The following is an 18,212-nucleotide window of genomic DNA, read 5'->3' as shown; positions in this document are numbered from 1 at the left end:
TGCTGACTGCAGGAATGACCACCAGAGCTGTTGCCAGAGAATTGAATGTTCATTTCTCTACCATAAGTCGCCTCAAACGTCATTTTAGAGAATTTGGCAGTACATCCAACCGGACTCACAACTGTAGACCATGTGTATGGCGTCGTGTGGGTGAGCGGTTTGCTGATGTCAACATTGTAAACAGAGTGCCCCATGGTGGCGGTGGGGTTATGGTATGGGCAGGCATAAGCGACAGACAATGAACACAAATGCATTTTATCGATAGCAATTTCAATGCACAAAAATACAGCGTCTAGATGCTGAGGCCCATTGTGAGGTCCATTTGTTTTTAAATGTATCTGTGACCAACAGACGCATATCTCTATTCCCAGTCATGTGAAATCCATAGATTAGGGCCTAATTAATTAATTTCAATGTACTGATTTCCTCATATGACCTGTAACTCAGTAAAATCTTTGAAATTGTTGCATGTTGCGTTTATATTTTTGTTCAGTATAGTAGCAGCACGTAAAATACATCTATCAGCAAATATAGAAAACGTTCCTTTGTGATTGTACCTACTAGGGCTGTCCACGACCAAAAACAATATTGGTCGACCAAGAGTCGTCTGTTCCAATCGATTGGTCGAAATTTTAAAAAGTGTATTTTTCTGTATATAGACCCATCCTATGTGTTTTAATCAAATCAACTATATGCACTGAGCTTGTCTGATGCTTTAAGCTTTAAGCACACTGTTTGATTCAATAATTAAGACACAAATGAGGGAGTCTGAGCGAGTGTGCACCCGATGTCTCTCTATCCTCTATGCTGCAGAAACCACTACAGAACTTCAACAGTGTTTATCGCGCTGTCCATGTTGCTGGAGCTGCAACATAATTAAAGCAATTTCTGACTGAAAAGTTATGTTACTGAAATCCCTCATTTGTTTAGGAAAAACATTCCCTATTCCCTCAACCCTTACTCTCTTTACGTGACACATGTATGCATCGTATGGACGTGACCAATAGGGCCTGACCTATAGCATATAATAATCACATCAATAAATTGGTTATAACAAACTCCGAACATATGTGACAGCTAAATGGATGCAGAGGAGGTGACAAATAAACTGGACGGACGCGATGGGGTGAGGTTATGTTTCTATAAGTGGGAGGTAAGCTTGGCTTCTTCTTTATATGGTGTCGAGTAAAGTAAAGTAAAGTAAAGCTTAAACCATGCATTTAGATTGTAGATAGGTATTGTAGTTAGGAATTGTAGTTTGGAATCGTAGGTAGTTATTGTATTGTATTCGGCTGATCCCGGTGAAGCACGAGGCTACCTAACACACTACCTGGACCAATATAGCTAGCTAGCTAGCGGGAAGCTACTGGTAACTATTGGCAACTGTGGATAGTTGTTTCCAATGTTATTTCATGCTTAAGACTACCTGTAATTATGCTAGCTAGCTACCTACCATTCAGCTGTTTTTCTAACCTCATTATCTGAAACGTTAACGCTAGGTAGTTAGCAGCTACTGTACTCAAATGTAGCGAGCTTGTTGCTACCTGGATAGCTAACTCAACAACAGCTGGAACAACCTAGCTGTAATATTTGGAGACGCTTTCTCTCGGTTGGGACAGACGCAAACTGGCTAAATCAATTCAGTAGCTAGCTCTACACTTAACTAGCTATCAGTAGCTACTAAGGGTAAGTTATAACCTATATTTATTTTTCATCTGTACATACTGGTAACCAGAGTCTTTCAAAAGGAATTCAAGACATGGGTGACTTAACGTTAGCTTGGCTCTCTGTGTTTAATACCGTGGGGGGAGGGGTTGGTTCACTGACTGAGAGCAATGGCTAGCTAATATGCTAACTATTCTAGCTAGCTAACTAACTGGCTGAATAAGTTGACAACGTACTCACTCAAACTGTCAAAACTAACCCAAAACCTTACACAACGTTATACACGGACACGAATGATCTGTTTAGCATGTTAACACACTATTGGTAGCCTGTTGTAACCGAGTATTGAGAATTTTGCAACGTAAGCTTCACTTTCTGAACATTCGAGATGTCAACTTGTGTAGCTAGCATGACTGACTTTGTGCTAGCTAGCCAACGTTTAATTACTTCTGCGTTATGAAAGGAAATAGACACGGACACGAATACGAATGATCCGTTGGTAGTTTGTTGTAACCAAGTATTGGTGCTAAACCGTGTGTTATTGGATGATAGTTAGCTATGGCGTCATAGGATACGGTGCCCTGCGTGGTTTTCACAGAAGAATACTGTACCAAGTTAGCTAGCAGAATAAACTAAGTTAGAGTCTATTCCTGGAAACATTGAACCACTGTAGATTACAACAATTATAATTTCTAAAGTGGAAGTTGGAAGAGTTGTATTTGAGTGTTTCAGTGAGTGAAAGGTTAGTGGGGGAGGCCTCCCTTCCCCAGATGTTTAGTTAATTTCATTCCGATCTCCTTTGCATTAGTGTAGCCTTTTCTGTAGCCTGTCAACTATGTGTCTGTCTATCCCTGTTCTCTCCTCTCCGCACAGGCTATACAAACGCATTACACCGCATGGCTGCTGCCACTCTAACCTGGTGGTCCCTGCACGCACGACCCACATGGAGTTCCAGGTCTCCGGCAGCCTCTGGAACTGCCGTTCTGCGGCCAACAAGGCAGAGTTCATCTCAGCCTATGCTACCCTCCAGTCCCTCGACTTCTTGGCGCTGACGGAAACATGGATTACCACAGAAAACACTGCTACTCCTACTGCTCTCTCCTCATCTGACCATGTGTTCTCGCATACCCCGAGAGCATCTGGTCAGCGGAGTGGTGGCACAGGAATCCTCATCTCTCCCAAGTGGACATTCTCTCTTTCTCCCCTGACCCATCTGTCTATCTCCTCATTTGAATTCCATGCTGTCACAGTCACTACCCCATTCAAGCTTAACATCCTTATCATTTATCGCCCTCCAGGTTCCCTTGGAGAGTTCATCAATGAGCTTGACGCCTTGATAAGTTCCTTTCCTGAGGATGGCTCACCCCTCACAGTTCTGGGTGACTTTAACCTCCCTACGTCTACCTTTGACTCATTTCTCTCTGCCTCCTTCTTTCCACTTCTCTCCTCTTTTGACCTCACCCTCTCACCGTCCCCCCCTACTTACAAGGCAGGCAATACACTTGACCTCATCTTTACTAGATGCTGTTCTTCTACTAATCTCACTGCAACTCCCCTCCAAGTCTCCGACCACTACTTTGTATCCTTTTCTCTCTCGCTCTCCTCCAACACTACTTACTCTGCCCCTACTCAGATGGTAATGTGCCGTCGCAACCTTCGCTCTCTCTCTCCTGCTACTCTCTCCTCTTCCATCCTATCATCTCTTCCCTCTTCCCTCTGCTCAATCCCTCTCCCTCCAATCTCCTGATTCTGCCTCCTCAAACCTCCTCTCCTCCCTTTCTGAATCCTTTGACTCTCTATGTCCCCTATCCTCCCGGCCTGCTCGGTCCTCCCCTCCTGCTCCGTGGCTTGACGACTCATTGCGAGCTCACAGAACTGGGCTCCGGGCAGCCGAGCGGAAATGGAGGAAAACTAGACTCCCTGCGGACCTGGCATCTTTTCACTCCCTCCTCTCTACATTTTCTTCCTCTGTTTCTGCTGCTAAAGCCACTTTCTACCACTCTAAATTCCAAGCATCTGCCTCTAACCCTAGGAAGCTCTTTGCCACCTTCTCCTCCTTGCTGAATCCCCCCCCCCCCCCTCCCTCTCTGTGGATGACTTCGTCAACCAAATTAGAAAAGAAGGTTGACGACATCCGATCCTCTTTTGTTAAGTCAAATGACACCGCTGGTCCTGCTCACACTGCCCTACCCTATGCTTTGACTTCTTTCTCCCCTCTCTCTCCAGATGAAATCTTGCGACTTGTGACGGCCGGCCGCCCAATAACCTGCCCGCTTGACCCTATCCCCTCCTCTCTTCTCCAGACCATTTCCGGAGACCTTCTCCCTTACCAAACCTCGCTCATCAACTCATCCTTGACCGCTGGCTATGTCCCTTCCGTCTTCAAGAGAGCGAGAGTTGCACCCCTTCTCAAAAAACTACAGACCAGTATCCCTTCTTTCTTTTCTCTCCAAAACTCTTGAGCGTGCTGTCTTTAGCCAACTCTCTTGCTATCTCCCTCAGAATGACCTTCTTGATCCAAACCAGTCAGGTTTCAAGACTGGTCATTCAACTGAGACTGCTCTTCTCTGTGTCACGGAGGCTCTCCGCACTGCTAAAGCTACCTCTCTCTCCTCTGCTCTCGTCCTTCTAGACCTATCTGCTACCTTTGATACTGTGAACCATCAGATCCTCCTCTCCACCCTCCCCGAGTTGGGCATCTCCGGCGCGGATCACTCTTGGATTGCGTCCTACCTGACAGGTCGCTCCTACCAGGTGGCGTGGCGAGAATCTGTCTCCGCACCACGTGCTCTCACCACTGGTGTCCCCCAGGGCTCAGTTCTAGGCACTCTCCTATTCACGCTATACACCAAGTCACTTGGCTCTGTCATATTGTCATATCCTCACATGGCCTCTCCTATCATTGCTACGCAGACGACACACAATTCATCTTCTCCTTTCCCCCTTTTGATAACCAGGTGGCGAATCGCATCTCTGCATGTCTGGCAGACATATCAGTGTGGATGACGGATCACCACCTCAAGCTGAACCTCGGCAAGACGGAGCTGCTCTTCCTCCCGGGGAAGGACTGCCCGTTCCATGATCTCGCCATCACGGTTGACAACTCCGTTGTGTCCTCCTCCCAGAGTGCAAAGAGCCTTGGCGTGACCCTGGACAACACCCTGTCGTTCTCCGCTAACATCAAGGCGGTGACCCGATCCTGTAGGTTCATGCTCTACAACATTCGCAGAGTACGACCCTGCCTTACACAGGAAGCGGCACAGGTCCTAATCCAGGCACTTGTCATCTCCCGTCTGGATTACTGCAACTCGCTGTTGGCTGGGCTCCCTGCCTGTGCCATTAAACCCCTACAACTCATCCAGAACGCCGCAGCCCGTCTTGTGTTCAACCTTCCCAAGTTCTCTCACGTCACCCCGCTCCTCCGCCCACTCCACTGGCTTCCAGTTGAAGCTCGCATCTGCTACAAGACCATGGTGCTTGCCTACGGAGCTGTGAGGGGAACGGCACCTCCGTACCTTCAGGCTCTGATCAGTCCCTACACCCAAACGAGGGCATTGCGTTCATCCACCTCTGGCCTGCTGGCCCCCTACCTCTGCGGAAGCACAGTTCCTGCTCAGCCCAGTCAAAACTGTTCGCTGCTCTGGCACCCCAATGGTGGAACAAGCTCCCTCACGACGCCAGGACAGCGGAGTCACTCACCACCTTCCGGAGACACTTGAAACCCCACCTCTTTAAGGAATACCTGGGATAAGATAAAGTAATCCTTCTATCCCCCCTTACCCCACCCCAAAGAAAAAAAAAATTAAAAAAAGAAAAAAACATTTTGTAAAGTGGTTGTCCCACTGGCTATCATAAGGTGAATGCACCAATTTGTAAGTCGCTCTGGATAAGAGCGTCTGCTAAATGACGAAAATGTAATGAAAATGTAAAATGTAAATAAACTCGAAACGGGGGAATGTTTACTGGTTGCTGAGGAGGTAAAGGGGAAGTCGGATGTGTGGAATAAATTTGACTAGTTGTGGAAAATACTGGCGATCAAGAAAAAGAAGGTAAGGAGCAAGCGCTGTGTGCATATTATGTGTGCCAAACAGGTGCTGTTAGATTACAATTTAATTTTTCTGACCGTTTGGAACAATGTAAACAACACTAAATAAATGATAAGTGTACCAGAGAGTCTGTTGTAATGTTTTTATTTTTATTTTTTTGTAAAGCCTTTATTACAGCAAAGACTAAAAACAGTTGCATTCATATGTGAATGCAATTTCCGAAATGGAACGGTTTATTTACTTTTTATGCTAATTATTCAAGGGTCTCTTTATTTTATTTTAAAACAAATGTCAGGGTTGAGTGTAGATGTGGTGTGGAATCATGCACAGGACACACAGAGGCTTCGTACTGACGTCTTTAGTGAAGACAAAAGAACAAGCCAAACACGGCAACAGGCAACCAGGCAGGCAAGCGAACTTTATGCAACTCGGTAAAGTGCAAAAACAAAAGCGCACAAAGTGCGGAACTCTCTCTAAACAAAATAAAGAGAGAACATAAACGAACTAACACACAACGTGACAACGAACAATTACACACAACACAAGACAAAGCTCAAGAGAACTATATAGGACGCATAATGAACACTAACAAGGAACAGGTGTAACAAAACAGACAAAACCAATCAAACATCGAAACATAGAACGGTGGCAGCTAGTACTCCGGAGACGACGACCGCCGAAGCCTGCCCGAACAAGGAGAAGGAGCAGCCTCGGCCGAAACCGTGACAACAAAAATGCTTGATTGTATTTCAAATCATGAATGACTCATATGCTGTGTGATGACATGAACTAATTAATGATTGATTGATACAGTAGCATATATAAGTATTGAAATATAGGCCTAAGTAAGTTAGGGTATTAAGACTAAACAGGATGCACTCTTTGGCCTACAGCTCGATGGTGGTTATAAAAGGCTGCTATACTAAGCCTACTAATGATAACGACATTACTTATTACTATAATTATTATCATAATAATAATAATAATAATAATAGTAATAACAATAAGAAGGAGATAAAGAAAAAGGAGTGTTATAATTATAAATATTATTTTTCTGACAATTTGGAAGAGTGTAAACAACACTAAATACTTTGCTGGTGACACTGTCTGTGATTTATTTAGAATTCAAGGCACACTTAACCAGCATGGCTACCACAGCATTCTACAGCGATACGCCATCCCATCTGGTTTGGGCTTAGTGGGACTATCATTTGTTTTTCAACAGGACAATGACCCAACACACCTCCAGGCTGTGTAAGGGCTATTTTAGATGACCTGGCCTCCACAATCCCCCAACCTCAACCAAATTGAGATGGTTTGGGATGAGTTGGACTGCAGAGTGAAGGAAAAGCAGCCAACAAGTGCTCAGCATATGTGGGAACTCCTTCAGGACTGTTGGAAAAGCATTCCAGGTGAAGCTGGTTGAGAGAATGCCAAGAGTGTGCAAAGCTGTCATCAAGGCAAAGGGAGGCTATTTGAAGAATCTCAAATATAAAATATATTTTGATTTCTTTAACACTTTATTGGTTACTACATGATTCCATATGTGTTATTAATTTGAGCAAACAGGAATTCGAATAGTTTGCCTACAAGCAAGTATAGTGTAGAGCAGTGTTTCCCAAACTCGGTCCTGGATATTGCAGCGTTAAGTATAGGCCTACAAAAATGTGGACTTGGAAGAAATGTGTGTGGTTGCTTAATGTTATGCACAATGCAGTTTGTAAGTTGTAATAAAATAATCACTGTAGGCTACTAAAATCCAACATTAAATATTTTGTTTTTAATCTTACAGTTCTGTTTAAAGTAACTGTCCAGTGTTTACAGATTTCTATGAGTGAAATAGTTTTCCATTCCAATTTTTTTTTTAATTAAGTATCTTAAAAAGCAGTTTTTCTGTGTTAGAATGGTGTGGGCGTATCCCGGTCATTCAAAATATTCATGCAAGTAGAGCGCTGATTGGCCAGCTTATCCTCCTTAGGAGGATGACCTCATCCTCTGTGAGGAAATAGCAAGCATTTTGTTTGAGATACAAGTTTGAGTTTGGGCTTTTGAAGTGTTTTTTTTTTTCTTCTCACATTTATGCTTTGGCCACAAATAGGAGTATAGGATGAGTCTACAACATTATTTGGGTATGGGTTAACAGAATATTAACTTTTAAAAGTGAGATTTTTACTGGACAGTTACTTTACTTATTTGACAGCTAGACCACTGAAATAAATCATGTACATCCAATATTTATCAAAATACAAAGTCTACATTAAAACAATATAATGAATGAAAATGCAGTTGCATTGCCTTGGACTAGGCTACACCTGTGGGACCACAAAAGCCAGCCCAGCAGCCATTCGGCCATTCTCTTTCTCATCGGAATGCGCACAATGTTATAGGACGCGAAAACAAAAAAACTACACAAATGTGGCATGAAAGGTGAAGGCTAAACTATGGGATTAACCTCGAAGGCTGGGGTCAATGGCATTTTGCGTGAATGTGTGAGAATACTGCATCATAGCCTACCACCACAAATAGCATACTTTATAATTATCCTCTCTGTAACCATCTATCTCGACTTTACGCACCCTGTCACGACGACAAATGCTGTGTTCCTCAAGACACTTACCCAGTACACCTGACGACATTGAAGATGTTTGTTCTTGCTTAGTTATCTTGTGCTCTTCGGTGGGCACTGGTTTCTCCGTCCTCTCCCCTGCACTGTCGCCGTCTGCGGTGCTGTTGTGTTTACAGACCCGGCGATATTATGTGCCGCACGCTCTCGTCATGAGTATGGTGCATGAATTCACAGTCAAGTGCAGGTCCTGTGCTGGAAAGACAGCACTGCAACTATGGAAGATGATATATAGGAATGAAGACGACTGATGGTAGAGCTACAGCAAAGGTGGATCTCTATTGCTTTGCTATATCTGTCGTCAATGATGCAGTGGTAACAAACATCAATATCTGCTACCGTCCATCGGAGTGGGGTAAAACATTATGTGAGGTTGTGCCATAAAAGGGCTATAAAAGGGCATCTTCTATTGCAACTCCATCCATCATGTAGGCTATTCAGACAAAATATTCCTGAATGTAGGCTACAACACAGATAGAACTCCACAGTGCTTCCAGGAATATGTGTGCATTCGGAAAGTATTCAGACCCCTTGACTTTTTTCACATTTTGTTATGTTACAGCCTTATTCTAAACTGGATTAAATAGTTTTTCCCCTCATCAATCTACACACAATACCCCATAATGACAAAGCAAAAAGAGGTTTTTAGAAATTTTTGCAAATGAATAAAGAAAACCCCCGGAAATATCACATTTACATAAGTATTCAGACCCTTTACTCAGTACTTTGTTGAAGCACCTTTGACAACGATTACAGCCTCTAGTCTTCTTGGGTATGACGCTACAAGCTTGGCACACCTTTATTTGGGGAGTTTATCCCATTCTTCTCTGCAGATCCTCTCAAGCGCTGTCAGGTTGAATGGGGAGTGTCGCTGCACAGCTATTTTCAGATCTCTCCAGAGATGTTCGATCGGGTTCAAGTACGGGCTCTGGCTGGGCCTCTTAAGGACATTCAGAGACTTGTCCCGAAGCCACTCATGTGTTGTCTTGGCTGTGTGCTTAGGGTCATTGTCCTGTTGGAAGGTCAACCTTCGCCCCAGTCTGAGGTCCTGAGCGCTCCGAAGCATGTTTTTATCACTGATCTCTCTGTACTTTAGTCCGTTCATCTTTCCCTCTATCCTGACTAATCTCCCAGTCCCTGCCGCTGAAAAATATACCCACAGCATGATGCTGCCACCACTATGCTTCACCGTAGGGATGGTGCCAGGTTTCCTCCAGACGTGACGCTTGGCATTCAGGCCAAAGTATTCAATCTTGGTTTCATCAGACCAGATAATCTTGTTTCTCATGGTCTGGGAGTCTTTAGGTGCCTTTTGGCAAACTCCAAGCGGGCTGTCATGTGCCTTTTACTGAGGGAGTGGCTTCCGTCTGGCCACTCTACCATAAAGGCCTGATTGGTGGAGTGCTGCAGAGATGGTTGTCCTTCTGGAAGATTCTCCCATCTCCACAGAGGAACTCTGGAGCCATCTCAAAATGACCATTGGGTTCTTGGTCACCTCCCTGACCAAGGCCCTTCTCCCCCGATTGCTCAGTTTGACCGGTGAGGCCAGCTCTAGGAAGAGTTTTGGTGGTTCCAAACTTCTTCCATTTAAGAATGATGGAGGCCACTGTGTTCTTGGGGACCTTCAATGCTGCAGACATTTTTTGCCACCCTTTCCCAGATCTGTGCCTCGACACAATCCTGTCTCGGAGCTCTACGGACAATTCCTTCAACCTCATGGCTTGGTTTTTGCTCTGACATGCACTGTCAACTGTGGGACCTTATATAGACAGTTGTGTGCCTTTCCAAATAATGTCCAATCAATTGAATTTACCACAGGTGGACTCCAATCAAGTTGTAGAAACATCTCAAGGATGATCAATGGAAACAGGATGCACCTGAGCTCAATTTCGAGTCTCATAGCAAAGGGTCTGAATACTTATGTAAATAAGGTATTTCTGTTGTTTTATTTTTAATACATTTGCAAAAATGTCTAAAAACCTGTTGTCGCTGTGTCATTATGGGGTATTGTGTGTATATTGATGAGTGAAAACAAATATTTCTTTAATTTTAGAACAAGGCTGTAATGTAACAAAATGTGGAAAAAGTAAAGGGGTCTGAATACTTTCCGAATGCACTGTAGACATCACCCTTCATGTATGAGATGAAGTCATGTTCTCTCTATGCCTATCATGTGACACTTCAATGGCTCCCTTAGAGAAAAAAAACATACATTTAATGTGATCACGTGATTTAATGTGAAGCAACATGTGACATCATGTGAAGCAACATAAAACTACATGTTACATGAGAACATGATCTCATGTGAAATTAATGTGAAATAAATGTGACAACATGGGGATGCATAATGTCAACATGAGAGAACATGAAACTACATGTGACAACATGTGAGCACATGTGAAAACATGATCTTGTGAAAAGAATTTACAACATGGGGATGCAACATGTTATACCATCCCTTAAGTAAAGGCCTCTCTTTTGTCCCCACATATGAAACTGACTCTTTTAGATAAAGACTGATCTTTTTTTTTTTTTTTTTGACAATCTAAGTTAGGCATATGTTTGGCAAGTCTAATGACTCCAATGATACACAAAACCCCAATATGCCTGTGTTCAAACCCAATAGTATATTTATGCCTCAAGTATCGAATCCTTCCATTCACACCTGTAGAATTGTGGAACAGGATGTTTGAAACTTTTGTCCGTCCAAACCAATTTATTCTCCAAAGAATGTGAGCCGAGATGAAAGACTAGCCATTCAGGAACTTGCTAAAGATACTCAGATTTTCATTAAACCTGCTGATAAGGGAGGAGCTATAGTCTATCAGACTATAAGGCAGAGAGACCTATCGCCAGCTTGATGATGAACATTTCTATAGGAAACTCAGAACTGACCCTACTTCTGACTTCTAGACAAAGGTAACCAACTATCTGACATTTGCTCTTGATCAGAACTGGATCTCTAAGCATGAATTTGACTACCTTCATTGCAAATTCCCTGTCATACCTGTTTTCTATACGCTACCTAAGATCCATAAGAGCCTATACAAATCTAAGGGCAGACCCATCGTTGCCAGTATTAACTCTCATTAAGCCTATTGTGCAAAAACTCAGAGCATTCGTCAAAGATTCTACAGATGTGATAAACAAAATATCAGAACTGTCTAATCTCCCGGACAAAATCATATTGGGTACATCTAGAGAGCCTCTACACTAATATCTCTCATGAAAAAGGCCTAGATGCACTGGGATATTACCTAAAGGAACGTGACGGAGAAATGTCACCGCCTAGTGAATTTATCTGTGAACTGGCTTCTCTAGTTCTCAAGCTCAACTACTTTGCCTTTGAAAAACACTTTTACCTTCAAGTTAGTGGAGTTGCTATGGGCTCCACCTTTGCCCCTAGTTATGCTAATTTATATGTGGGCTATTTTGAGCAAAAGTTTATCTGTGATGAGACCAGGAACCCTTACTTCTCCATGATCCTCAAATGGTTCTCTATTGAATATGACCACAAGCGGGTCCATTTCTTGGACATGTGGATAGAGGTTGCTAATGGGGAACTTATCACCACTCTATATCAGAAAGAGACTGACAGAAACACTTTTCTCCTAGCAAGTAGCGCTCATCTTAGTGCCCTTAAAAGAGGGTTACCCAAGAGCCAGTTCTATAGGCTCAGACGTATGTGTCATTCGACTAAGGACTTTATTGATAAAGCTGTCAACATGAAACTGGACAGGGGTTACTCCACCTAGTGTGTGGAAAAGGTATACCGCTCTCTAAAAACCTCGCCAGGATGTACTCCAATTTTATTTTATTTTTCACTTCTAAGGAGTTTATTACTTGCATTACTACATTCACCCCCAAAGCCTTTATGATTAAAACATAGTGATGAAGCACTGGCATATGCTCACCTCAGACCCGGAGCTCAGCCAGGAATTCAAGGACCCCCCCCCCCCCCCCCTTAATCGTCTACAAACGGGGCCCCAATCTTCGCAGTAGACTAGTCTGAGCCAGCCTCAACACGGGTTCTAAACAAACCGTCCTTACTCCACTGAGAGATGGAAACTACCCCTGTGGCAATTGTGCTCAGTGCAACAAAACCAAAAAACACCCTAGGTCTGGATACAGTGTTAAAGGCATGATCACATGCAACACAATTTTTTTTTATTTACATCCTGTTTGTGACAATATGTACGTGGGCAAGACATCCAGAAGCTTGAAACAGAGAATGAGCGAATATAAGGCGCAAGGATGAAAATTACCCTGTTGCTTGTCACTTTGTCCAGTGCTCCCACAGTGTGTCTGTTGCTTGTCACTTTGTCCAGTGCTCCCACAGTGTGTCTGTTGCTTGTCACTTTGTCCAGTGCTCCCACAGTGTGTCTGTTGCTTGTCACTTTGTCCAGTGCTCCCACAATGTCTGTTGCCTGTCACTTTGTCCTTGTCACTTTGTCCAGTGCTCCCACAGTGTGTCTGTTGCTTGTCACTTTGTCCAGTGCTCCCACAGTGTGTCTGTTGCTTGTCACTTTGTCCAGTGCTCCCACAGTGTCTGTTGCCTGTCACTTTGTCCAGTGCTCCCACAGTGTGTATGTTGCTTGTCACTTTGTCCAGTGCTCCCACAGTGTGTCTGTTGCTTGTCCCTTTGTCTAGTGCTCCCACAGTGTGTCTGTTGCTTGTCACTTTGTCCAGTGCTCCCACAGTGTGTCTGTTGCTTGTCACTTTATCCAGTGCTCCCACAGTGTATCTGTTGCTTGTCACTTTGTCCAGTGCTCTCACAGTGTGTCTGTTGCTTGTCACTTTGTCCAGTGCTCTCACAGTGTGTCTGTTGCTTGTCACTTTGACCAGTGCTCCCACAGTGTGTCTGTTGCTTGTCCCTTTGTCCAGTGCTCCCACAGTGTGTCTGTTGCTTGTCACTTTGTCCAGTGCTCCCACAGTGTGCCTGTTGCTTGTCACTTTGTCCAGCGCTCCCACAGTGTGTCTGTTGCTTGTCACTTTGTCCAGCACTCCCACAGTGTGTCTGTTGCTTGTCACTTTGTCCAGTGCTCCCACAGTGTGTCTGTTGCTTGTCACTTTGTCCAGTGCTCCCACAGTGTGTCTTCTCTACAATTCCAGGGCACTGAGAAGGTGGAAGTGTCACCAAGAGGAGGAGACAATGACCGCAAACTCTGCCAGAAAGAACTTTTCTGGATTCATACTTTAAGCACCCTACAGCCGTTAGGATAAAATGAGGATTTAATATGAGGGTCATGTTGTAATTCCTATTGTCAGCATCTTAGTTTCACACACCCTCCCTGGTATGGGTGTCCTGTATTCATGATGGCCCTAGTGCCCGACAGGTTACCTTTACCTTTATCTAGTTGTTTTCTAGATTTCTCCTGGTTCTACATATGGATATAGTGTTGTATATGTTTTCCTTTTACTTTATTTTCTTTTGACATTTTTCGCCTTTATTGCTCTCTCTTTGAGAGTATTGGTTCCTTATACTAACACCACATTCCCTGTGTTCATGTGTTTTGTTCTAGCAGAAATACATCTATAACATGTTTTGTCCTATCCTGTATTTCTATCTCATATTATGACATCTAGTGGCCCTTTTGGGTACTTTAGATGACTACAGGTGTCCGCAATTACCTCTGGCTCACTGTGTGGACTTATCGGTCCACACCATTGTTTGTGGTGATATGCTCTGATGAAGGTCGACTGACTGAAAGCTCAGCTATAATTAAAATACATTTGCATCTGACTGGAAGTGTGCAGAGACTTTTTCCTGTTTCTCCAGTTTTGCCTTTTGCCTCCAGCACCTTCACAAATCAGCTTTGGGTGTGCGGTAGATTCTGCCTATTATCAACATGTGATACCATGAAATTACATGTGACAACATTTGAGCACGTGAAAGCCGAGGTGTCAAATGTAATTTAAAATACTTTACTTTAAAAGGTGTAATTTACATTAATTACATTTAAACAGTCATGGTCCCCTGCAGGTTTTGTCTAGTTCCCGCTCTGTTCCAAGGACGTTCTCAGAACTGTTCCAAGGACGTTCTCAGAACGTTGTGTCAGAACGGAGGTTTCTGTCTAGTTCCGGTGAAAAAACAGTAAATCTATAGCTAGTTACTGTGTTTTTACAGCTAACTTAAGGTGTTAATGTAAATGATAGTATGTTGCTTACTTGGGACTTGAACTCACAACCTCTTGGGTACTAGCTAAATGAAATTCCTGCTAAGCCACCAGGCCTATGGACTTAATAGAGATTGGCTATATATTTATTGCCAAGAATACATTTCTACACTTTGCCTAAAGTTGCAGTAAAAATAAAGTCAATATACTGAACAAAAATATAAACGCAACATGCAACAATTTCAACAATTTTACTGAGTTACAGTTCATATAAGGAAATCAGTCAATTGAAATAAATTCATTAGGCCCTAATCTATGGAGTTCACATGACTGGGCAGGGGCGCAGCCATGGGTGGGCCTGGGGAGCCAGGCCCAGCCAATCAGAATGAGTTTTTCCTCCACAAAAGGGCTTTATTACAGACAGAAATACTCCACAGTTTCATCAGCTGTCTGGTTGGCTGGTCCCAGATGTGGAGGTACTGGGCTGGTGTGGTTACACGTGGTCTGTGGTTGTGAGGCCGGTTGGACGTATTGCCAAATTCTCTAAAACGGCATTGGAGTCAGCTTATGGTAGAGAAATGAACATTCAATTCTCTGGAAACAGCTCTGGTGGACAGTCCTGCAGTCAACATGCCAATTGCACGCTCCCTCAAAACTTGAGACATCTGTGGCATTGTGTTGTGTGACACCCGTGGAACGATCATTCTGTTTAATCTGCTTGTTGATATGCCACACCTGTCAGGTGTAACAACCTCTTAACAGCGCAGCGCTTGATTTTCACATGTTCTTACAAATATTGCAGCACTGACCGTGTCAAAAGAGGTGCTCAACCTTCATTACATTTTTTGTCATTTAGCAGAAGCTCTTATCCAGAGCGACTTACAGTTTAGTGAGTGCACACATTATTTTATTTCATACTGGCCCCCGTGGGAATAGAACCCACAACCCTGGCGTTGCAAACACCATGCTCTACCAACTGAGCTACATCCCTGCCGGCCATTCCCTCCCTTACCCTTCCCTGGATGACGCTGGGCCAATTGTGCACCGCCCCATGCCCCCTAATATGCTAATGAGCCCCTGCCAGCACATTGCCCCCACCTACATTTCAATGTGCAGTGATGATTGTACCTGATCCTGCGTTCGTAACCAAATCCAATTGAACGGCCTGCCAACTGGTAGTTACTACTGGGAAATGCTTCTATCATGCCGCATTCAAAATAACTCGGAACTCGGAAATCTCTGACTTCAGTGCGTTCAAGACAACTGGGAACTCAGGAAAAAACTAACTCCAACTGGGAAAATGTGTTTTGAACAGTCATCCAACTCGGAATTCCTAGGGGGGAACTCAGGCATCTTTCTAGAGCTCCAACTTTCTGACCTGAAGATCACTGACGTTAAGATTTGACCTAGTTTTTTTCAGAGTTCCCAGTTGTCTTGAAAGCACCATCATCCCTGAGCTCCTACTTCTCCCACAAACTGACCTCTGAACTCGATAACAGCATTTTCGGAAGTTAAATGTAACAACAAAACATTATTTATAAAATGCAATCTATTAAAATGGTTTTTGAACTCTATAATTTGTTGACAAGCATAATAGTTTATATAAACTTTTAGTTTATGGTTGACACAGCTTGTTGACCATTAGCCAATTGGTGTTTCTTAATGAGTTTAAAGCACATGAATGCTGCCAACTGGTATTTACGACTTCACAACTGGTAAATTCCCACCTCCCACATGGTTACGAATGCAGCATTATATTGAAGATATTGGGTAGAAAAATGTACCATTATACTAGATTATCTGCACATGTACCCTAAAAGGTACCGACCAGTACCATGCAAGTTCCTATGTGTACCTGTGAAGGTACCTTATATGTACCCTTTGACCTTTTTGTACACCAGGTTCCAATCCTATCAGCAACGAATCCCGGTTTCTGTTTCGTCATGCTGATGGCAGAGTCAGGATTTGGCGTAAGCAGAATGAGTCCATGGACCCATCCTGCCTGATGTCAACGGTACAGCCTGGTGGCGGTCATGTACTGCCATCCAATCTGCAGCAACTGCGTGATGCCATCGTGTTAGCATGAACCAACATCCTTGTGGAACATTTCTGACTTGTAAAATCTCTTCTCCTTATTGCTCTCTCCTCTCTCCCTTTCTCTCTGTCTCTCTACCTCCCCCTCTCTCCTCTCGCCCTTTCTCCCTGTCTCTACCTCCGGGGGAGAAAGGGAGAGCTGTTCTGGAGGCAAAGGGGGGTCTGACCCGGTACTAGATGGGTGTACCTAATAAACTGGCTGGTGAGTGTATGCTCTTGGTAACAAACAACCATCTTGTGGCACTGCTGAGACATTAATGCACTCCAGACCAAAAGGTTACAAGTTCAAGTCCGAGAGCATTTATGCAAAGTAGTATCTATCAGATCTGCACCAGCTATGTGGGTATTGGAAATCACGTGTTTATGCTTGATCTGTCTGATAATTGCTCAATTATTGACTTGATTACGGGCAACTTTTAGCAAAGTGCACAAACATATTATTGTCAATAAATCGGTGGCCTAACTCTGTCATGGCCACAGACCTGGTGGTGAAGCAGGAAATTCAGGTTGCTGGCATCCAAGAGGTTGTGAGTTCAAGGGCTCTATTTTCGGCTGACATTAAGGCAGCGCTAGTGTCAAATGCACGTTAGTTTGCCATCCCTCATGTAAAAACTGGAGAGCTGGCATTTTCCAGGCCTAACACCAGGTTTGGCAATTTACCTGTCGTATATCAGCTCCTTGTGCTCAGATGGGCGGGGTGGAAATAATTTAAGCGTGTCCTTAAAAACGATGATAGGGATATTTAAGACCAACCAAAATCTGGTTTTAGCAGTAATGCAGTTGGTTATGGCATGAATTTTGACAGCGGAAACACAGTGTATCCAGTCGTAACCCACACTGCCCATATGCTCATGGAACAAGAGTAGCCTAATCTGCTTTTGGTGCCTGTATACTTTGTATGAAAAAGGAAAAAAAATTCCCATTTCGTTTTATTTGATTAAAAACCATGCATAGCCTCCCCTCCTTTCAATTAAGGCCTTCATTTTTGTCCTGCCCAATGCAGTCGCGAAGTAGTCAAAGACTGTCGATAAAGGGTTTGGCTCCTGAGACCGCTTGGAAATAAATCTTAATCACCAAAGCTTTAATAAAATATGAAGTTTGAGAGGAGCAAAACAGTGAGCTGGCATTCCCTTTTTATTTATGCATTATAGACAGAGGTGGGTAGTAACGAGTTACATTTACTCCGTTACATTTACTTGAGTAAGTTTTTGAAAAAATTATACTTCTAGGAGTAGTTTTAAATCACTATACTTTTTACTTTTACTTGAGTAGATTTGCGAAGAAACTGTACTCTTACTCCGCTACATTAGGCTACAATGAGGTCATTACACAGTTTATGAGAGTTTATGGGCTGCCTCGTTCTAGTTCTGCCTGGTAAAAAAAAGTATTAAGGTTTTGAAATTTTGTGTTACTTGTGCTTATTTATTTTGTATTTATTATTATTTTATTTATTTTATTTTTTAAGTACTTGAATTTACCTGAATTATTTTAATTTAAGCTATTTTGTAATTCATTGTAATTAATTGTATTGATTGGATGAACTATAATTTGCCTAAAGATGATTATTTTGTATTTTTGTCTGTCTGATTGTTGTCTTGTGTTAAAAAATAAATCAGACGTTACTCAACAGTTACTCGGTACTTGAGTAGTTTTTTCACCAAGTACTTT

At 43.2% G+C, this 18,212-nt stretch overlaps 1 protein-coding gene across 1 annotated transcript in view; it reads right to left on the bottom strand.

Moving 5' to 3' along the window:
* LOC311150493 (anoctamin-8-like) overlaps positions 1-16,186 on the bottom strand; it is a gene marked incomplete at both ends in the record, with an annotated part of 46,233 nt that extends 30,047 nt beyond the window's left edge. Inside the window, 4 exons of the mRNA XM_084187989.1 lie at positions 8,329-8,438; positions 11,808-11,886; positions 12,600-13,434; positions 16,178-16,186. Of these exons, the coding sequence (XP_084044115.1) occupies positions 8,329-8,438; positions 11,808-11,886; positions 12,600-13,434; positions 16,178-16,186 (1,033 nt within the window). The remainder of the gene's footprint in view (positions 1-8,328; positions 8,439-11,807; positions 11,887-12,599; positions 13,435-16,177) is intronic.
* Between the last annotated feature and the right edge of the window lie 2,026 nt (positions 16,187-18,212).

This window comes from Coregonus lavaretus (assembly GCF_964263955.1).
Source record: "Coregonus lavaretus genome assembly, chromosome: 23".
NCBI classification, from domain to species: Eukaryota; Metazoa; Chordata; class Actinopteri; order Salmoniformes; family Salmonidae; genus Coregonus; species Coregonus lavaretus.
The sequence above is the reverse complement of the archived record's forward strand: the minus strand, read 5'-3'. Positions and strand labels throughout refer to the sequence as shown.